Source organism: Heloderma suspectum, chromosome 1 (assembly GCF_057233095.1).
Source record: "Heloderma suspectum isolate Gila_16-S chromosome 1, 16-S_ref, whole genome shotgun sequence".
In the NCBI taxonomy this organism is placed as follows: Eukaryota; Metazoa; Chordata; class Lepidosauria; order Squamata; family Helodermatidae; genus Heloderma; species Heloderma suspectum.
Genome location: NC_139458.1, coordinates 178717641 through 178730545, shown reverse-complemented (window position 1 = coordinate 178730545; position 12905 = coordinate 178717641). Strand labels below are relative to the sequence as shown.

The following is a 12905-nucleotide window of genomic DNA, read 5'->3' as shown; positions in this document are numbered from 1 at the left end:
AGAGCCCTGCACATTTGTCCCAGACCTGCCCTGACCACACCATTGCTGTCCCCGTAGTGTTGGTTTCTGATGCCATGAAGACAGAAGACTTCTATGCATTTGAGGTGCTCCAAAGTAATGAATGGCTTGCCCTGTAGAGGAAACATGAGAGTTTTACAAATGGAAGATGTTGCAATCTGGACACCCTGTAAAATTCTATGAATGAGGCAGGGCAATTGCACAATAAAAGCTTTGTCTGGAAGGACCCAAGTTTCTAGCAGAAGTTTAATTTGTTTTTGTGGGGAGGGTGTTGTGATTACACTGACGCTAAATTCACAGAAGACGTTGAAGTAACAATGGCAGGTCTCATCATTTTCCTTTTCAAAAATTCCTTTGCACAGAGCATCCGTTAATGTCAGAGTCAGCATAAGAAAATTCTTGGAACATCTTATCTCGTAAGGGTCCTTGTCCAAGGGCCACCAAAATCTTAGAATTGATACTGAAATAAGACGGCCTGCCTGCATTCCTTAGCACATTCTCTGCAAGAGCCAGGGCATATGTAGAAGGATTTGCTGTGGTTGCTACATTGCTAAAGGTGTTTCTGGACAGAGAGCTCCTAACACTACCATTCAGAAGGCACTGTGTAGCTGTTTTGTCTTTTCTTTCTTAACGGAGTATCTGCGGTTAGAGAAAAGACAGAAGAAATGTCTGGACAACATGGAAGGCTTACAAGTTGAAGACGTCTGGACCCCCACCCCGCCTCGCTCCCAATAAAATTCTGTGAATGAGGCAGGGCAATGGCGTGATAAAAGCCTTATCAAGAAGCCTTGATAAAAGCCTTATCAAGATACATTTCTTTACCTGCACGACTCACCAAAGCTCAAGCTTCAGCAGCACATTTTTCAAAAGTCTTATATGTGCTTTTAATTTCAGCTAATTTTAGTGGCTGGGGATGAAATCAGTATGGCAGTAAGATTTTGTTTAAATATGTGCTATCTGTTGTGTAGCATGAGCCTAAGCACATTTGCTCAGAAGTAAGTCGCACTGAGTTAAACAGGACTTACTCCCCACTAAGTCTAATCGCAACCATAAGCTTGTTATATGTGGATATTCGGGATGTAGTCATGCTGGGGTTTCCATTCTTTTCTGTGAGAGTATGTCACTGGTAAGAATAAGAACAAAGGAAGCTGCCTTATACCAGGTCAGGCTGTTTGTCCATCTAGCCTAGTATTGTCTACTCTAGGCAACAACTCTCCAGGGTCTCGGGCAGAGGTCTTTCACATCACCTTGTTGCCTGATGCTTTTAACTGGAGATGCCAAAGATTGAACCTTGGATCTTCTTAATCCAAAGCAAGTGCTCTCCCACTGTGGCATGATCTATCCACTGAGAAGCCTCAGTGGGTCCAATGGTCAAGCTTTTAAGTTATTGCACACTGAGTTATACTTTCAGATCACTGGTCTATCTAGCTTGCATAGTCACTAGCAGATGTTCTTAGGCAGACGTCTTTCATCGCCCTGCTACTGGAGAGCTTTTAATAGAGGATGCTAGGGCTTGAATCTGGGGCCTTCTATATACAAAGTATTTCTTGTGCCACTCAGTTGTGAGTCTTTCCAAATGGACTGTGCCATTGAAAGCACAACCCTATGAATGTCTACTCAGAAATAAGTTCCGTTAAGTTCAGTGAGGTCTACTCACAGGCAAGTGTCTACAGGTTGCAGCCTTAATGTGTATGAATGTGCAGGCATTTGGGGTGGGCTAGGGTAATTTTAGAAATGTGATGTTTTTAATGTTGAATTTTATTGTATGAACTGTTTTTATTGTTGTACAATACCCAGAGTGGCTGGGTGACCAGCCAGATGGGTGATTAATAAATTTAATAAATAAATAAATAAATAAATAAATAAATTATTTCAGTGTATTGTTATCTGCTCTCTAACTCTGGGATAAGGTTGTCTAGGAATGTAAATATATACAAAGATCTAAATAATAAATGATGTGGAAGACTTAAGGGGTGGGAGGCTTAACACACAAACACATTCATAGGAGCCTTAAGTATTACCAGTTAATCCAGCCTTGCAAATAAGTGTGTAAATTATTAGGCCCCCTGCCTATGTTTTGATCTATGTTATTCATTTCTGGTGCAGCAACGCCCTGAAAAAGAACGAACTCTTTCAGTGTATAAAAGCTTCCCTGCCGGGTCTCTTGGAGTTTATTTTTACTCACCACAGGTGACCAACATATGACTATTTACATGCCTTTATTAATTTGGCAATTCTACAACTGGGGGCAAGGGGGACGGGGAATGCCAAATATCCTGAAACATAGTTGTTTCCGTATAGTAGGATAGCTCTACTTCACATTCATAGTGTTGCTTCTTATTTTTCCATCCCCCCTTGCTACATTACTGGTGGCCATTCCTGTGGCCTTTACAATGTGGTGCCTGGGAGCTGTGTTCACTTATACTTCTGTCTCCTTTCCAGAAGGTCCTTGCACACCACTGTGCTTTAGTAAAGGGCAGTATCTAATGCTGGCAGTACCCTACCACTAAACACATTGCTTGAGAGGAAACAAAGACTACTGCAACGGGAAGCTAGCGCTTGCTAGCACAACCCCAGAAACTAGCCCAGATTAGCACATCCAGAATGGGACAAATCCCTTCTGCAGGGTCTGTTGACTTCTCCCATTCCTGAAGTGCTAATTTGGGCTAGTTTCCGGTTGTGCTAGCAAGTGCTAGTTCCCTGTTGCAATAGCGTTCATTGTCGCTAGTGCTACAGCAGCACTGGATACTGCTTACTGGTGTTTTGTTTTTTGCTAGCACTAAGAGTGCTCAGGCCAGGATCATGGGTTGGCACTGTTGGGTGGTTGCTGAGACCTGAGTGCCTCAGGAGGGCTCATTAGGGCTGACCCCTGACGAGCTACCACTGAGGTGCAGCAGCTGTTACTGCTGATGGGAGGACCAACTGAGAAATTTGGGCCTTCTCAGGTGGATTAGTCCTCTTCCTCTGTACTGTGCTTTTGCTGCCTGACAATGGCGAGCAACACCTGCTCCTGGACGTTCCCTCTCCTGCCTAGAGTCAGTGCAAAAGCACAGTCAGTGTTCACTCACCTGACCAAACAGGCAAGTAAGTGGTGGCTGCAAGGTGCAGCTGCCTCAGCTCCCGCACCATCCAGACAGAGTGAGAGAAAGATGAGTGAAAGCTGGAACCATCCTTGTAGTGCTCATGGCTGTCCTGTCAAAGGTTGGCTTAGGCTGGCACTGGAAGTCTACCAACTGATTAGGCTGCAAATAACTTAAGTGCTTTAGGAAAATGTATAAGTTCACAAAAGCTTACATCTGATTGACCTTAGTTTGCTTCCAAGAATAATTCAGTCCACAGATACAAACCATAGCTGAAATTACAGTAAACAAATCAGGGTAGCATTCCAGGAGTACTGAAGGAAATGCCTCTTGTGGCATTTTAACTAACATCTCTTTATTGAAATCTGTCATTCCTTGGGAACTGCTTGTTTTTATAAAGCAAGTGAAGTTTCTTCTGACAAGAGCTGTAATGCTTTCTCCTTCTGTACCATAGAGAATTAAAAGGGGCAAGCCTCTTTTCAACTATAGGGATTTGCCCTCATGTGTGAATGCTGTAATGATGCAAATACTACCACCCAGTGATCATTTATGATCATCACAAGAACTACACCACAGCATATTAGAAACAACAGATCAAAAAGGACAGGGGAAAATGCATCCATTGAGAGGGGGATATATGTTTAAGCAGACACTTTAAAGAGCCACAGAGAGATGACCATATACTGTGTGCATGTATACACATATACTGACCATGTGAACTTTTCCTTAGTGACCATGGTTAGGTGGATGGGGATAATTAAGAAAAGAATTACTATTTTTTAAAATATGCATCCCACCCTTTCTCCAAGAAGCTTGGAATACACAGGTTCTCTTCCTCTCACCCCCCTTTCTCCATTTTATCCTCACATCAATCCTGTGAATTTAATTGGCTAAGAGATATTGACTGGCCTAAAGTCAGCCAGTGAGCTTCATGGGTGAGTGGGGATTTGAACTCAAGTCTCCCTGGTCCAAGTCTGGCACTTCAGAACATAGAACAGCCCTTCTGGATCACACCAAAGACCTATCTAGACCATGATCCAGTTTCCCACAGTGGCCAACCAGATGGCTCCAGGAAGCCCACAAACAGGACATATGAGGGCAATAACACCCTCCCATTTTTGTTCCCCAGCAACTGGTATTCAGAGGTATTACTGTCAGTGGAGGCTGGTGGCTGCAGTGTCAGTGGGGCTGTGAAACCGATCTAGGTTTCAGCCAGAACTCTAAAGGAGATATCCAAGGTGCTGAACCAGGTCCTCCAAAATAAGTTCAGCACCTTAGATAGCTCCATTAGCATTCTTACTGAAATCCAGAGTGGGTTCACAGGCCCACTTACATCAGAGCCACTAGTTTCCACTGATGACTGCACTGGTTCTCTTAAACAACGAGTTGAGTATTATGTGTTAAGTTCACATTCACATTAAAATGCTTTAATTCTTCTTTAAACATAATGTCTGTTTTGAACATATTAGCAAAAGAGAGGATGTAATAATATGGGAAACACTTCAGATTTATTTCTTGTCTAGTAAAAGACATCATTTTTAGGTTTGTCCCACTGAAGTCAAATAAGTGATATGAATGTAAGCTAACAGGAAAAGAGAGCTTCTGTTGAGTACATTGCCAAATATCACTCAGAGAGCTTGTGCTTAATATGTCACAGATATATAAAAAGAATATGACCCTTTTATGGTGCCAAAATTATTACAATGCCTTTAGCTAAAGACAGTTGAGTTTACTTGTGTATGTGGATGAGCTCAAATTATAAATATTTCAAAAACCATAAAGCTGCTCATCTACTTTTTAAAAAACGAAACTTTTTATATGGTATATTTAGATTAAAGGCAGAACTTTACAAGATCAGTATGTGTGTGTGTTTTTTAATTGTACATTTCAAGTGTTGCTTTTTTCTTTTCAGGACATTTATTCAGAACGGCTGGGGATCAACCGTGTAACCTGTCCACAGTGTCGAGTGCCTTCCCAATGGTCAGCCACCCAGTCTTTGGTCTACATACAGCCAGCTCAGGGCATACAGAATTTGGTGGCTTGGGGACACTTGGTACACCCACAGCCTTAGCAGCACATCCCCAACTAGCACCTTTTCCAGGTAAACATGTATTACAAGAAATAGCCACTTGAAGATGCAACCATGAATGTTCCTAAAACAAATACGCATGGATTTTATATATTCCATTACTAGGGGTTGAAGTCTAGCTGTTCTTAGTTATATTCATACAGTCAGAAGCACATCAATGTTAAGGATGTTCCTGATTATAATTGATTAATACTGCAATCCTATACACACTTACTGGAGAGTAAGCCCCACTGAACTCAGCGGGGCATACTTCTGAGAAAATACAACATTCTGCTGTTAATTGGTGATTATAATTGTACATCTTTAACTTAGGGCAGGCATGCTCGTGCATCTTCTGGATTACTATTGAAAGCCTGAGAATATTTTTTTTAAAGTAATGTAAGGCTGCAGTCCTGAAGCCTTACCTTGGAGTCCCATTTAACTCAATGGAGCTTACTTTAGTAGATCTGTATAGGATTTCACTGTAAGACACTAGTGCTCATGGTTTCAGAGATAGGTTTGAAAATGTGATGCCCAAAAGAGCAGAAGGAAAAATATAAAAGCTGAATATCATTATGCTTAGTGGTCTCATCAATATTTTTTTACCCCTTTTGGGTAATAGTTTTAGAGTAATAATATTGTAGCATAAGTGCAACTTGACCACCAACTGAAACACGCTTTCTAGCATGCTCTTGAAAACAATACGCAAACTACATTAATAACATGTGACTACAGCTTTCCTGTTATGGTAGTTGACTCTCAGAGCTCATGCCAAAGGCAGAGAGGTACAATGAATGGGACTTAGATTGCAGTCCTTTGCACACTTGGGAGTAAGCCCCATTGAACTCATTGACTCAAGTAAACATGCATAAGATAGAGCTGTATGTCTCACTATAACTGCCCTTCTTTGTCAAAGCTATGACAAAGCATTTGGGAAATGGCTATATTCTGGTAAAATAATGTCTTACTCATTTGTGCTTCCTATTTCTATATTTAGGCTATACAAATCGTTTCAGATAAGTAACATGTATTTAAATTTATTTGAATATCACCTCAGTTAGGGCTCTGGTGTGCATTGGACTTCTAAGATTTACTGTGGCGAATATGCAATTAATAAATAGCCATAATTAAATCAAAGGGTTGTATCCAAACACTGCTGGTGGAAAGGATTCCTCCTCTCCTATGTGTAACCCAAACCTGCTCCAGAGGATTGGGGGACCTTCTGCAGCAGATGTTGGGGGGCATCATGGTGGTTGCAAGAGAAAAAGGGAAGCCTGTATGTGCAACATTGGATAGAACTCAAAGGAATTAAAATTATTTTCTGGACAGCAGATGTTGTCCCTGTGATACTGTCCTTGTTTTTTTCAATTTTTTCTCTCTTATGCCAAATGGTTCATGCAGTTATTCCAGTTTTGTCTCTGATTGCTGTAGGACTGTGGCATATTTGTTCTCTCTTAGTTTCTGAGTTAATCAGTTGTCCTGTCTTTTACTGGAAGAAGAAGAAATGTTTTCTGCTGAAGAAAATATTTGATTTTACATCAGTAACAGTTTATTTTAGGGACCAGGGCCTTTCAGCAGTACTAATTCAGAGTAGAGCATCAGGCCTTCATAAAAAACCTTCTGGATGCTTTAGCTAGGAATAGATCGCTCTGTTCTGTGAGGATCGCCTTTTCATTCATAAGATCCAATTCTGTTGATCAATGAAACAATTTGTACTTTAGTACAATTTGTAGATAATATTGTTTTGGTTTTATATCCCACCAGTAAGTCTGCAGTCCTATTCCCACTTACATGGGAGTAAGCCCCATTGAACTCAACGGAATTTACTTCTGAGTACACATGTATAGGATTGTGTTGTAAATCATGTAATATCATTGACCTGGATAAATATTAGGTTAAATTGCTTACCTTCCATGTGATGCAATACCAGCTCAAACAGAGACATACATATTCTTTCCAGAGTGGCATATCATTTGTCACCATTAATGGCAATTTCATGATTGCTGGCAAGCCATAGCCCCTTATTGAAAATGTATGTGAGCTTTGGTGAGCACATACATTTCCAACATCAGCATGAGGAACATACATTTCCCATTCCTTTGGTGTCAAAACTCTATAGATATTGGAGATGTAAGTTTAAAAATACCGCTATCATCAATGTGAGCAGGGTGGCTGTGGGGAAATTTTTGCACATGTAGGTGTTCCTGTTTGCACAAGGAGCTGATGCACTGAGGCAACAGTTTCCTCTCCTAGATAGCATGTTGCTGCTTAAGATGGAACAGCAAATGGTGCTACTCCTCAAGTCCAAATTCATAGTACCCAAGGCTGGTCAAGTTCTTTTGGCCCCTGGGACCGAGAATCCAACAAGCTCCACTCTCTGGGAGTAAAAATACAGTAATATTACATTAAGTAACTCTTGATTTGCTGCCCCTTTCTTACAACCAACATCAGCTACCTGAAGCAGCCACCTCACTCTGCCTAATGGTAGGGCTGGCCCAAGACAACCATGTTCTTCGCATATCAATTTTGATTTCATTTTCTTCATTTTCCTCAAGAATGTTAACAATTACTTCCCACCATGTTTGTCACTTCATTACTTCATCTTTTTTTATTTATGTGCTTGCTCTCTTTCTTGTCAAAATAACAATGCATGTTGGAAATCCAGTTTTCTATGTAACAGTCCTGCCGTTACATTATCTGCCATAAACTTTCACCTCTTCTTTTTTAAGCCCTCTTTGAGGATGAGTGAGATGTAGTTTGAAATTTGCTATCAAAAACACTGATATAAATTAGGTGCAAATTGATTCCATTAATTTGCCTAGGATTGCTGGATTCTAGCTTCACATCGACACAATGATGGCAGGCGGCATGTTTCTAGGGGTGAACGAAAGTCACTTACCTTTTCTCGCAGCTTTTTCGCGGTGGGGGGGAGCGCTTCGCTGCTCCCCCCGCGAAGTTCAGGCGGGGGGGGGAGGCTTCCCGCCTCGCCCGGCCGAAATTCAGGCCGGGGGGGGAGGCTTCCCGCCTCGCCCGGCCGAAATTCAGGCCGGGGAGGAGGCTTCCCACCTCGCCCGGCCGCGAACACGAAAGTAAAAAAAAAAAAACGTCCCCTGATAGGCTACGTGACGATTCACGTAGCCTATCACGGCTAGATCTGGAAAGTCAGCCGTGATAGGCTACGTGAATCGTCACGTAGCCTATCACGGGTGACTTTAAAAAAAAAAAAAGCACATACGCGAATGGCGGCCCCCATAGGGAGCCGCCATTCGCGTTCCTTATTTAGTTGCTGTAGTCTACTTCAATCTTTACGTAGACTACGGCGAAAATAAGGGCAACGCAAATAGCGTTGCCCTTATTTTCGCCGTAGTCTACGTAAAGATTGACGTAGACTACAGCGACCAAATAAGGAATGGGAATGGCGGCTCCCTATGGGGGCCGCCATTCGCGTACGCGCTTTTTTTTTTTTTTTAAAGTCACCCGTGATAGGCTACGTGACGATTCACGTAGTCTGTCACGGCTGACTTTGCAAATCTAGCCGTGATAGGCTACGTGAATCGTCACGTAGCCTATCAGGGGACGGGTTTTTTTTTTTTTCTTTGATTGCAATGGCGGGGGCGGCAGCCGGTCGAAAGACTGGCTGCCGCTCCCGCCCCGCTCGAACACCGGACGAACCGCCAGCCGGACCCGCCGCCGGGAGGGACATTCAGGGAAGGTAAGTCCCGTCCCGGGGGGGGGGCAGGGGGCGGGGGGTGTGGAGGATTTCTCCCCGAAACTTGTTCGGGGGGCCGAACACGTTGGCGCTCGGCCCCCCGAAGTTTCGGGGAGAAATTCTCCGCCATCCCTACATGTTTCTGTGTTCATTCACTGATGAACTTGATGTATGCACCTTAGAAAAAAACCTCCTGCTGAGGAAAGAGAGTAACTTTAGAGCAAACTAGATTACAAAAAGATTTTGAATGGCATCATCTCTACGCTCACCTGGTTTCCTTTTAAAATTTGCTGGGTTTTTTTGGAAAGCATAATTGCACATAGGAATCTTTACAGGACCAGTTTTCCAAGATGAGAATATCTTGTCATCTTCTTCTTGAACTTGCCTGTGTGGATTGATCCCTAGAGGGAGTTTTCTAATGCTTCTGCCCAGTTTATATTTTTTTAATCATGGTAGGTAATAGAGATTCTATTATTTCCCTTAGAAGCCTATCCAAAATCTATGCTCAAGGTGGGCTAATGAGCAGCACTGAAGGGAACTTTAAAAAGATAAATAACTTAGAATGTTTGCTGAGAATTATTTTCATCTTTGTTAATCACCTTAATCAAAAGCTGCTAACAGCGCTCTAGAAAAAAAACCTTGTATACAAGTCTGACAGCCACAAACAGAACTCTTGTTAATCATTATTTTTCATAGTTCTGTGTCTATTACCGGAAAAACACAACTGTCAGATTTTTCTAACTCACAGTTTCACTAGTATGATTTTCTGATTCTCATTTATAGGTTGACTAAAATCATCCTATTTCTTTCTTTAGATTTTTATAATATACTTGCCCTTCTAAAATACTAACCAGTAACCATTTTGCTGAATCTTTTTAAAAAGCTTGAAACACAAATTTTATCATTAACCGTGCATTACTGAGGAACAGTTCTTTCCTAAGCTAGAGCTGTTGGTCAACAGTGGTGTTTAATGGGGAGATTATTTTCCCTATCTAGGGCATTTCACACCATTTATTCAGAAGCCAGTAGGATTACTCCAGAATAAGAGGTTTAAGACCTGTGGCTGCATAGATGGGCACATTACATGGTTTGTCTCTATGATTGCACCAAACAGCTTGAAGTAGTGTAGAGAAAAACATTCTGTGGAATTATAGAATTATTCTGTGCAATTATGGAATTTGAGTGCTTCCAGACAACACTTTTGCGGAGAGCTCCAGATGTTGTTGTGTTCAGTCTATAGCCCTCCTGTGTTTTCTCACTGCTTCATCTATCTTTTTTCTTACCAGAAAAAAATCTGTTAAGGAACAAAAGACAGAATAGCCACACAATGTCTTTTGACTATTAGTGCTAGGAGCCCTCCGTCTGGAAGCACCCTTCACATGAACCACATGAACCACAAAATGGTTCATTGTGTGGTGTGGTGAAGCCTCCAAATAGCTTCCATATTGTAGTTGTACAATACCTCCATATTGTAAATTATATAATCAGCCCTTCAGATGCCAAAAATTTAAGCAGTATCTATCACTTTCAGTAAGCTGCAAAAGCCTTCTTCAAACAATCCACTTCCCTCTAGAACAGGCCCTAGCAATGTGTAATTAAGAGGGTGGGCTACACACATGCTGTAGGCTGTGCAAATCTTCTGTGGACAAAGGTCTCCCTGCTGAACAAATGGCTGATGATTCAGCTGATTAGCCTGATTAGTTGGGAGTGGAGGGAAGAACGGAATTAGGTCCCCTAACCCCAGAGGCTGTGATCGGCCAGCTAGTGCGAACTATCTCTGCATCACTGCATGCTCTGGCCCTATACTTGGAAGGAACACTGTACATAGAGGACTCTGGTTTGTTTCGTCTATCAGCTGTTTCCATGGGGCTACAGACCAAGGCAACTGAGGGGACACAGCACAGAACGTAACATAGGCTAATGCTCCACAGATTATGTGAGACACAGAATGTATTCCCTACTCTGAATGGCACAGCTCCCCAGGCTCTGAAGCAGAGGGCTTTCCAAGTCCTGCTACATGAGAGTCTTTTAAGCGGAGATTCCGGGAACTGAGCAAAGCACATGCTGTACCACTGGCCTATGTCTACTGAGCTAAGTCACATGCTCCTCCTTTCCTTTGCAATGTTCAGGATCATGTATTGAATGTTGTGATGTCGTCATTATTTCAGTTTCCTTTATGTGAAGGAACAAAGGAAGCTCTCTTCCACCCAGTCTAGCACAATATTGTCCGCACTGACTAGCAGCAGCTCTCCAGGATCTCAGACAGGTGTCTTTCCCAGTTCTACCTGGAGATGCCAGGGATTCCGCCTGGGGCCTTTTGTATGGAGAGCACGTGCTCTGTATCATTGAGTTATGGCCCCTAGAGATCCTAAGTAGATGTTATAGGGAAGAAGAGGAGAACTTGAGGTAGGGCTGTTGCTGAAATCAACATCCTCATGTCATGTTTTACGTGTAGTTCCAGCCTTATGGACGAGGGTTGCTGGAGCAACTAGTGGGTTACAGGCAATCAGCTCTCTAATACTCTGGCTTCTTAAAGGCCCAAAAGCCAAGCCAAGCAATCAGTCTTTGGTGATTATGAGATTTCAGTCTCGCTCATGTGCATTGTATGTTTAAAGGTGCTGGTGAATAATTTTAAAGCTTCTGACACTGGGGTAACTGGAATCTTACATCTTCAGAGCACTTTAAAGCTTATTTGGTCTGTTTAGACCAGAATTCTGTTAAGTCTTTTCCAGGCAGAAATATAGCAAAAATCCCCAACTTTTTGCTACTGTAATCTGTGCCTCCCAACCTCAACCCAGCCAAGTACCCTAGAAGGATACTATGCTTGATGGTGTCGAAAGTCACCAAGAGGTCCAGGAAAACTAATAGAGCTGCCTTGGCCACATCCATTCTCCAGTGTAAGTCATTCACCAGGTGACCAAGGCTGTTTCTGTCCTTAAATTGGACCTGAGACTGGATTGCAGTTGATCCAAATAATCAGTTTCCTCCAAGACTACCTGGATTTGAGATGCTACCACCTGCTCCAACGCCTTGCTGAAAAATAGAAGATTGGACACTGGGCAGTAATTGTCCTTGAGCAATTGAGTACTTGTCCTTCGTGTTCCCTGCCCACCCCCACAAAAGGGGTCTCACTACTGCTTCCATCAGAGCAACCTTGGTTATCTCTGAGGTCCATAATCCCAGCTCAGCTCTGGCAGATTTCAACAGCCAGGATAGGAAAGGACCCAGAGCATATGTGGTAGGCCTCAGTCATCCAAGAATCTTGTCCCTATTTTCAGTTTGTTAGAGCTGAAAAATATCCATAATAACAGGACTAGGTGGTATGCTAGCTGCATCCTTTTCTGAGTCTGTTAAAACTAAGGCATCTCAAATCGGTGTGGATACGAGCAATTTTATCTGCAAAATGTAATCCAATTGGACACAGGGATCTTTGAAGGCTCTACCAACTGATATCATAGACCTGTATTCAGTAGGTCCCTTACAATCTGAAAATTTGCTCCACTGGACAACATTGTGGGGTTTCTTCACCACCATCACTGCTACAGAATGAGCTTTCAAGATGGGTTCTTCTTTGTGTTTAGTCATATTCATTACGAGTCTTCCTCCACTTACACTCAAGTCCTTGACCCAATTTTTCCATCACCCTCAGCTCCTCAGAATACCAAGGACCCAATTTAGATCTATAGCTTGAGGACATTTGGGAGATTCTTCACACTGAATAATCTCAGTTGCAAGTGCCGGGAAACCACCAAACAATCAGCGGTCGGCACCCCTTGTGCTGCCTGCAGCTGGTTGCTTCACCCACCTGTATGATGGTACCAGCCCTGTTGCTATTTCTAACTCAAATGTGTTTTTGTAACATTAGTTTTGTTCCTCGATGCTAGAGGTAGTAAGGTTTTTAAATACATGTTTTATTTGCGAATGCAGAATCTCATGACAGTATTAGATGCCTCTGTTGCATTTTCACTTTCTAGATGGTAGATGATATTTAAAAGAAGGATGATGTTGTTTGCTGATTCTGTTTAAAGAA

The 12905-nt window shown here is 42.4% G+C and overlaps 1 protein-coding gene across 1 annotated transcript in view; it reads left to right on the top strand.

Annotated features, from left to right (window-relative positions):
• BAZ2B (bromodomain adjacent to zinc finger domain 2B) overlaps nt 1–12905 on the top strand; it is a 144268-nt gene that overhangs the window by 37720 nt on the left and 93643 nt on the right. Inside the window, exon 3 of the mRNA XM_084811337.1 lies at nt 5011–5199. Coding sequence (XP_084667463.1) covers nt 5011–5199 — 189 coding nt within the window. The remainder of the gene's footprint in view (nt 1–5010; nt 5200–12905) is intronic.